This window comes from Macaca nemestrina, chromosome 11, assembly GCF_043159975.1.
Source record: "Macaca nemestrina isolate mMacNem1 chromosome 11, mMacNem.hap1, whole genome shotgun sequence".
Taxonomy (NCBI): Eukaryota; Metazoa; Chordata; class Mammalia; order Primates; family Cercopithecidae; genus Macaca; species Macaca nemestrina.
The window spans coordinates 69414120-69423817 of record NC_092135.1 but is presented as its reverse complement, the minus strand read 5'-3'; the positions used below and the strand labels follow the sequence as shown (position 1 = coordinate 69423817).

General features: G+C 41.7%; 1 protein-coding gene and 1 pseudogene across 5 annotated transcripts in view; both read right to left on the bottom strand.

Annotated features, from left to right (window-relative positions):
- Nucleotides 1-669: 669 nt before the first annotated feature.
- Nucleotides 670-9698, bottom strand: part of LOC105483248 (DDB1 and CUL4 associated factor 17) — a 61297-nt gene continuing 52268 nt past the window's right edge. The window contains exon 15 of one of the 5 annotated variants that reach the window (XM_011744018.2): nt 670-2621. In XM_011744018.2, the coding sequence (XP_011742320.2) occupies nt 2604-2621 (18 nt within the window). In that variant the 3' untranslated portion in view covers nt 670-2603. The other 4 variants (XM_011744016.3, XM_011744020.3, XM_011744015.2 and 1 more) reach the window with 4 other exon arrangements.
- LOC105483249 (ubiquitin-fold modifier 1 pseudogene) lies at nt 2630-4241 on the bottom strand (annotated as a pseudogene).

Genomic DNA, 9698 nt, shown 5'->3' with positions numbered 1-9698 from the left:
AGCTACTGGGGAGGCTGAGGCAGGAGAATGGCGTGAACCCGGAAGGCGGAGCTTGCAGTGAGCCGAGATTGCGCCACTGTACTCCAGCCTGGGCGACAGAGCAAGACTCTGTCTCAAAAAAAAAAAAAAAAAAAAAAATGCATGTGGCACCTCCCCCTCCACTCTTACTCCCCTCTTACCCTCTGATGTGCCTGTTCCTGCTTCACCTTCTGCCATGATTGGAAGCTTCCTGAAGCCTTACCAGAAGTTGAGCAATGCTGACCCCATGCTTGTACAGCCTGCAGAACCATGAGCCATTAAACCTTTTCTCTTTATAAATTACCCAGCCTCAGATATTTCCTTATAGTAATGCAAGAACAAACCTAGAGAGTTCAGAAACAGACTGAGAAAGGGGATGAGAGGGTGATTTACTTTTCATTTTTGAACATTTTGAATTTTTTTTTTTTTTTTTTTGAGATGGAGTCTCGCTCTGTTGCCCAGGCTGGATGGAGTGCAGTGGTGTGATTTCAGCTCACTGCAAGCTCCGCCTCCCAGGTTCACGCCATTCTCCTGCCTCAGCCTCCTGAGTAGCTGGGACTACAGGCACCCGCCGCCTCGCCCGGCTAATTTTTTGTATCTTTAGTAGAGATGGGGTTTCACCGTGTTAACCAGGATGGTCTCGATCTCCTGACCTCGTGATCCGCCTGCCTCGGCCTCCGAAAGTGCTGGGATTACAGGTGTAAGCCACCGTGCCCAGCTCGAATTTTGTAATTGCAAATGAACTTTTGTGTGTGTGTGTGTGTGTACTTTCTTTGCCAGTGACCATACAGCAAATTAACTTTGAGGTACCCTGCTACAGTATATCTAAGTGACACTGAGACATGGTAGTTCACAGTAATTCTTGGGTCTTTGTTTTTTTTGAGACAGAGTCTCACTCTGTTGCCCAGGCTGGAGTGCAGTGGCACCATCTTGGCTCACTGCAACCTCTGCCTCCCAGGTTCAAGCAATTCTTCTGCCTCAGCCTCCCGAGTAGCTGGGATTACAGGTGTGTGCCACCATGCCAGGCTAATTTTTTTGTATTTTCAGTAGAGATGGGGTTTCACCATTGTGGCCAGGTTGGTTCCCTGACCCCAAGTGATCCATCTGCCTCGGACTCCCACATTGCTGGGATTACAGGTGTGAGCCACTGTGCCTGTCCAGGTTCTTTGAAGAGCTCTAGACCTCTTTCCTGAGATACAGCTCAACTTAGGAACGACGCTGTCAAAAACCATTTCAAACCAGGTTCTTTCCTTTGTGATGCTGATCATGAGGCCAAGAAGCTCCATCAAACTGTGATCCCAGGGTTTCTGTCCTCAGTTACATCCTGAAACAGTCCAGTCCCAAGTGGGGCATTTCCAGCTGCTTCGAACATCTTGGATAGCTGCTGCATGAAGACATTTCCCTATCCTGCAGTGTAGTTCATTCACAGTCCTTCATGAGTCTGGGCAGTTCTGCTAAAAAGAACCATGTGCCAATTCTGCTCCTTCCTGATAAATCTGTGGATTCTCTTTGAATCGCCAATATATTTCTCAAAACTTCTAAGACAAGTATTACATGTTCTAGGTATTTAAACACATTAACTGCAGTACCATAACCCAAATGACATTCTCAGAATGACTGTCAGGGACTATGTACTTCTGAACGCACCTAAAAATGGGATTTCTTATTCAACAGAATTTTAAAGTAACATCAGCACAGATGAAAATAGTTTTGCTTCATCAATCTGTATATAATCATAGTATTCTTTGATGTGGAAATTCTACTTTCTAGCTACATCTCCCTATCTAATATACATGTCTTCTAGCAGGTATCAATAGTTATCAAAATGCATTTTGTTTATTTTATTCCTACATAATTAAAAGCACAATTGACTGCTGTTTCTTTCTTTTTTTTTTTTTTTTTTTTTCTGATAGAGCATGTACTGAGTTCAGTGATCAAAGTCATGAAATAGACACACAGGTCATTGTGTATAAATATAGCTGTTATTATTTTGTAATGTAGTTATGACTACAGTAGTTACTACTCTGTGATGGGGTTATTACTCTGTGATGACTCAAAAGCCTACTTAGACACTTGTATGTAGTCTATTAAGTTCAAAATAACGAATATTTATCACAGCACATTGACGAAATTCTGATAGGTTCACAGACACAAAAGGTTAACAATTGCTCGCATACAAGCTAATAACATAGTCACTATTTTGCTGTCACCTATTAGTGTCAACATTTATAAAATAACAGGTATTAATTTCATAGTATCATAGAATGTGTAGTCACTTACTGTAGGAGCATATGAAAACCATATCCACCTGAAGATTGGGGAAATATACTTAAGATGATAGAATAGATAGCCCCTCTCAGTGAGCCTGTACTGGTGTGTTGGCAGTATCTTTGTGTTTCTCCCATACTTCCTCTTAGGAGTAGATAAAATCTTGTTCCTCCAGCTCTAAGTGAGGCCAGTGGCTGGGGCTTGCTTCTGTCACCAATTCCTGTTTCAAAGTGGGCTCCCAGCAATATCTCTTATGGCCCTCATGCTCACCCCTCATGGGGCAGTCCCCAGCCTTGTATTAGTGAATACACTTAGAATCAAACACCATTTGTTTCCTGTGTAATAGAAGGAGGGAATAAGAAAGTAAATAGTGTTAACATTAAATTCCATTCGTTCTAAGATTATAGATTAAAATAATGTAAATGTAAGAGCTAACTGAAACCTCTTAGAAGAACACATAGGAGTAAGTCTTTGTGAACTTAGACAGTTGTTTCTGAAATATAACATGAAAAACATAAGTAACAAAATTAAAAAAATGAATCAGACTTCACCAAAACTAAAACTTTTTGTGCTTCAAAGAACACCACTGAGAAAAAGACAACCCACAAAATGAGAGAAAATACTTGCAAATTACGTATCTGATAAGAGGTTTGTATCCAGAGTATATTAAAAAATTCTTACAACTCAACAACAAAAAGATCATCCCGTTAAAAATTGGCCACAGATTTGAGCAGACATTTCTCCAAAGAAGTTATACAAATAGCCAATAAACACATGAGAAGACGCTCAAAATCCTTAGCCATTAGGGAAATACAAATCAAAATCATAATGAAATACCACTTCATACCAACTACGATAGCTATAATCAAAAAATGGAAAAGAACAAGTGTTGGCAAGGATATGGAGGAATTGAAACTTTCATACCTTGCTGCTGGGAATGTAAAATGGTATAACAGTTTGGCAGTTGCTCAAAAAGTTAAACATAGTTACCAAATGGCCATTAATTTCACTCCTAAGTATTTACCCAGGAGAATTGAAAACATATGTCTACACACAAACTTGTATATAAATGTTTACAGCAGTAGTATTATTATTTAGAAACAGCATCTTGTTGTATTGTCCAGTCTGGTCTTGAACTCCTAGTCTCAAGTGATCCTTCTGCCTTGGCCTCTCAAAGTGCTGAGATTACAGGTATAAGCCACTGTGCCTGGCCTACAATAGCATTACTGATAATAGCTAAAATATGAAAATTATCCAATATCCATCAACAGATGGATGGATGTGATACACACAAAATGTGATAGATTCATAAAGTAGAATATCATTTGGACAGAAAAAAATGAAATTCTGATACGTGCTATAGCATGGATGACATTTTGAAAACATTATGCTAAGTGACAGAAGCCAGACACAACAGGTCACATTTTGTGTGATTTCATTTATGTGAAATGTCAAGAATAGGCAAATCCATGGAGACAGAAAGTAGATTAGTGGTTGCCAGAAGTTGTGGGGAGAGGGGCATGAGAGTGACTGCTAATGTGTACAGGGTTTCTTTTAGGGCTATACAATGTTCTGGAATTATATAGTGATGATGGTTGCACACCTTTGTGAATATACTAAAAACCACTGAATTCTACACTTTAAAAAAAAATTAGCAATATTTATTCTGAAAAGTAATTGTATGTTTCAAGTAACAGATATTACCTTCCAATATAATCTCTAGGCATACTTTGTAGTTCTGAACCATGTTTTAGAAAAACATTTCCAGCAGTCTGTGCAGAATTTATTTATATTCCATCACTGGCAGTAATTGCACTTGTTGCAGCAGAAACTTTAAATTATTCTGCTGCAATCTTTAAGACTGCTGTGAAAGGTGTACTTTCAGAAACACTGTGTACTTTGTACAGCAGCCGCAGGTCGGACGTCAGAGTGATCTTAAAGGAAACCTTTTACATGGTGAAGCTGGTAGGAGCAGAGAACCTGTGCCAACTCCAAGTAGCCCCCTTTCCTCCATGAACTGTACACTTTGAAAGGGTGAATTTTATGGTATAGGAATCAGAGCTCAATAAAGGTATTACATTATAAAAAAGCAGTAAGGCAGAGTCTCCCTCTGTCGCTCAGGCTGGAGTGCAGTGGCTCAGTCTGGGCTCACTGCAACCTCGGCCTCCCAGGTTCAAGCGATTCTCTTGTCTCAGCCTCCTAAGTAGCTGGGACTATAAGCGCCTGCCACCACACCCAGCTAATTTTTGTAATTTTTTAGTAGAGACGGGGGTTTCACCATATTGGCCAGGCTGGTCTTAAACTCCTAACCTTGTGATCCGCCCGCCTCGGCCTCTCAAAGTGCTGGGATTACAGGCGTGAGCCACCGCGCCCCACCTTTTAAAATTTTTTTTTTTTTTTTTTTTTTTTTTTTTTGAGACGGAGTCTCGCTCTGTCGCCCAGGCTGGAGTGCAGTGGCCGGATCTCGGCTCACTGCAAGCTCCGCCTTCCGGGTTCACGCCATTCTCCTGCCTCAGCCTCCCGAGTAGCTGGGACTACAGGCGCCGCCACCACGCCCGGCTAATTTTTTGTATTTTTAGTAGAGACGGGGTTTCACCATGTTAGCCAGGATGGTCTCGATCTCCTGATCCCGTGATCCACCTGCCTTGGCCTCCCAAAGTGCTGGGATTACAGGCGTGAGCCACCGCGCCCGGCCTAAAATTTTTTTTTGAGATAGAATCTCGCTCTGTTGCTCAGGCTGGAGTGCAGTGGTGCGATCTTGGCTCACTGCCTCCTAGGTTCAAGCGATTCTCCTGCCTTAGCTTTCTGAGTCGCTGGGACTACAGGCGCGCCACCATGCCTGGCTAATTTTTGTATTTTTAGTGGAGACAGGGTTTCACCATATTGGCCAGGCTGGTCTCAAACTCCTGACCTTGTGATCTGCTTGCCTCAGCAGAATTTTTTTTTTTTAGAAAGATAATTTATTTTTTAGGAAAAGAGCCATAATTATCTTAAATGTGAAAAACCACATCCAATAAACTGATATAAGTTTCTGGAACAAGGCAGTATCTTGTTACGTGTTCACAGTGAAACCCATTTTAATGCAGGTCCAGCGCCAACTGCAGTCCTGTCCAATCCCCCGTAGGTACAAGGGCCTGGCTCCTCTTCCTGTGTACTGCCGGACTTCCTCATCTCATGGGGTCCAGCCTAAAGCAGATGCCCATTGTCTTCCTCGCATATTGTGATTGTGGCTTAGAGGTAGGCACAGTGCCGCTCCAGCAGCAAGGGGTTAGCGTTACTTAAGAACAGCAGCTCCTTTTTCCCTTCTTCTGTATGAGCTTTCTCATGTTGAAGCCAATTGTTTTCCAAATAATACTGAATACAACTTTCGAATTCCTTTGGCTTATAGCTGGAAACCAGGATGGGAATAAAGGGATCCAGGGCATCAAATCCGTCCTTTCCCAGCAACTCCTTGAGCAGATACCCTTTCCGGGGCTGAAAGAGAGACCCAGTCTGGCTCAAAGTCAACACAATGGCACCTCCATGCCAGTCGTTTTTCATCATTTTCCTCAGGTTGTGAAACAAGTGCTAATTCCTCTGGGGCAATTGGGCACTTATCTTCTCTTTTCAGAGCGATCCTTCCCCAAAGAGCATTGATTCCATCCATGGCCACCAGGAGGTGAAAAACATCCAAAGAACTTTGCCTCTTGAGCTCTTTCAGCACAATTCCAGCTGCATCTGTGGCGTTCCTCACCCGTGTTATGCCCTATTGGGAGAGACAGTGGATTGCAGTGCTGCCAGAGGCCTTCTCTCATTCACGTTACATATTCTGTGTCTTCTTTTTTTCTTTTTCTTTTTTTTTTTTTGAGATGAAGTTTCACTCTGTTGCCCAAGCTAGAGTACCGTGGTGTGATCTCGGCTCACTGCAACCTCCACCTCCCGAGTTCAAGAGATTCTCCTGCCTCAGCCTCCTGGGTAGCTGGGACTACAGGAACATGCCACCATGCCCAGCTAATTTTAGTATTTTTAGTAGAGATGGGGTTTCACTGTGTTGGCCCAGCTGATCTCAAACTCCTGACCTCGTGATCCTCCCACCTTGGCCTACCAAAGTGTTGGGGTTGCAGGCGTGAGCCACTGCGCCTGGCCTCAAGAACTGTTATTCTTACAGTGGATCAGAACTCAAAGACATATATGAAGAAATCTGAGTCCAGGATCCAAGTTTTTTTCATTTACCTCTTTTTTAATTCCAATCTTTTTGGTCTCACTATTCTCTTGTTCCAGCCACTGTTACCAAGACTGTTCTGTGTGGACTCTGAACTTCTAGCTGGCAAGACCTGCCAAGCCAATAGTACTTCATGTACGTCATGTTGCTCTGAGTCCTCCTTGCTGCCTGTCCACTGATGTCAAGGTGAATTCTGCCTTGGGCAATCTGAAAATTCAGGAGAGATTATGTTCTGGGGTGAATCTTTGAGGAGTGGCAGATAAGAGCTGAGGAATCATAAATTCTTCCCAACCCATCTCACACATACTGTTTGGAGGTGTGGTTTATGTGGTTTCTCAGAGGTGTGACCACGAGATTAAGCATTTCATTGCACTTATTGGTGGCCAGCTTGATGTCACATCCTCATAATGGGTTTCCTTCTAGGTCTGCTTCACTCTGCTTACCCCCCATTTTTGCTCTCTGAGATTTCACTCCTTACCAAGGAGGTAGCATATAAGCTTTTGCCTCAGGGTCTCCTTTTGGGGGAACCCAAGCTAAGACATCTCTCAATCTTTTACAACTATTTTGAACACACTGCATTTGACAGCAATTTCTAGTGACCCAATTTTAGCGAGTCTTTCCAAAGTACTCAATCTTTTTAAAATAAAAAGCAAATTTTTAATCACATTTCATGAGTAAAGTCATAAATATATAATTATAATAACACACATAACTGGCAAAAAGAGGTTTAGAAATAAACACACTTGGCCCTTGCTAGGTATACAGCCCATGAGTATGCTGGAGAGAAGCTTGCAGATTAATTTTGTTTGGCTTGTGCAATATTTTAATATTCTAATTAAGGGCTGTCATTTAAAAATTTGAACATTTAACATAAATCAAAATTTCTACCATTAAAAAAATTGCAAGACCTGGCAACACTGGACTCGTATAAATGGACTCCAGATAGGTATGGGGAAGTCTAGGCCTGCTAAGGGATATTAAATCTAGGAAATTAGGGTCAGGTACGGTGGCTCACGCCTGTAATCCCAGCACTTTGGGAGACCGAGGCGGGCGGATCACAAGGTCAGGAGATCAAGACCATCCTGGCTAACATAGTGAAACCCGTCTCTAGTAAAAATAAAAAAAATTAGCTGGGCATGGTCGCGGGCGCTTGTAGTCCCAGCTACTCAGGAGGCTGAGGCAGGAGAATGGTGTGAACCTGGGAGGTGGAGCTTGCAGTGAGCTAAGATCGTGCCACTGCACTATAGCCTGGGTGACAAAGCGAGACCCCGTCTGAAAAAAATCAACAAGAAAAAAACCAGGAAATTAGACTTCATCTTATATAGTCTCAGAGTAAAAACAGGCATGTGCTGAGATTGCTTTCTACTAGTTGTACCTGGTGAACAGGTGGCACTTAGAGTCTCTAGAACCAGGAAAGTATAAAATTCCCTGTAACAGAGCAAAATTGAGTAGCTCATGCCTGGATGAACATCACTCTGCGTAACGGGTAACATCGTCAGCTATATAACTTAGTGAGAATTTGTAAACCCTGTGCCTCCAGCATGCTGTGTTGTTCTGTCATTTTTGGGATCATCTCTGTACATTTCATATACTTTTCTATTACAGAAATGTTTCCCATCCTGTTAGTGTGTTTGTATTACTTTATATCACTTTCCTGTTTGACAATACAAATTGGTGTCAGAAATGAGACTAATACAAAGACCCCAGACCTTAAAGCCTAGGTTAATTTGAGGGAGACATAGATGCACTGCAGGAGAAAATATGATCCTGGAATGCCAGGGCAGCAATAGGACCACCCTTGGCAGAAGAGACTGTAAATGATTTGTAGATAAAAATGGAAAATTGTTTCAATGGACTATGTCCATTACCCCTTTGACTGATTATGGGAAGTCTGGCATACCAGATTGAAAAGAAATAATAATCTGTAAATGGGCAGATTTACGATTTCCTGGTTACTTTTATTAGCTCTAGCTGGGGTGACCATATATTCCCTTTTGCTCACAATAGGCTTGGTTTGTGCCTGTTGTCCAGACATAATGATTATTGGTATCTCCTTTCACTTTCAAAAGTGTCTGGGTTTGGACAATAAATTCTATGATCACTCCAGAGGGGCAGAGGCACTCAAGACTTTCTACAGAAATTGAAAGAGGAAACTACTGGATCATGATTCCAGCTGGTAGGGCAGACCAAGACAAACTCTGAGAATGGGACATTTGGGATGTTCTATTAGGTGTGGCAGTGAGGCCGAAGGACCTCTTCAAGTCTACATTGGATTCAGCACATCGTCAAGCAGATGTTGTGTAATAGCTGAGGTTTTAGATGAGGTAGGGATTGGGGATTCCTTTAATTCCCACTGGTTTTGCTCTTTAAAGAGAGGGAGACAGATTAGAGACAGGAAAATTAATTGTTATAATGGCTTTTAAAGTGCAATTCTTTTAACATGCTTTAACTAGTCTTGTTTCTTTAACTAGTCTTGTAACAGGTAAAACTTGAAAAGCTGTGCCTTTGGAGCTTGTGCTTCTCAAAAACACAAGTGGTGTTTAGAATAGGATTCGAAAATGGCTGTCTGCTTGAGCACATACCCTTTTAAGAGAAAATAAAAAATACTTGAGCCATAAAACATTTATTGTTACAGAGCATTTGCTCGTAAATGCTATATGGCAAAAAAAAATTTGCTAAATTATTGGTAAGTAATTCTCTTTTGAAAATTTCACTTAAGAGGTCAATTTATAGATGCATATTATCTGGGCAGGTAGAGTGTCCTGAGTATGAATTTCACTTTCACCGACTGTTATCTTTATGAATTTTGTTAACTAGAAGTTTCATCACTTCCATGGTGATTCAAGGTTTCAAAGTACATTGAACTAAAATAGGTTCAAGGCATTAACTAGGTCAGAGCAGGTATTAACTAACTTTAGACATAATTTATTAGATATGAAGTACTTTCGATAGAATTTTATTCAGTATATGATCCTTCTGAACTGAGATAAGATTGGGAGAGGCTGGCAACATGCCCAGAGCTTCTTCAAGGTTGTAAGTCCTAGGAAGAAGATAATTTGAGTCTGTTAATATTTGTGCCTTTGGCCAGGTGTGGTGGCTCACGCCTGTAATCTCAGCACTTTGGGAGACCGAGGTAGGAGAACTGCTTGAGCCCAGGAGTCTGAGAACAGCCTCGACAACATAACATAGTAAGACTTTCTCTCTCTCCATA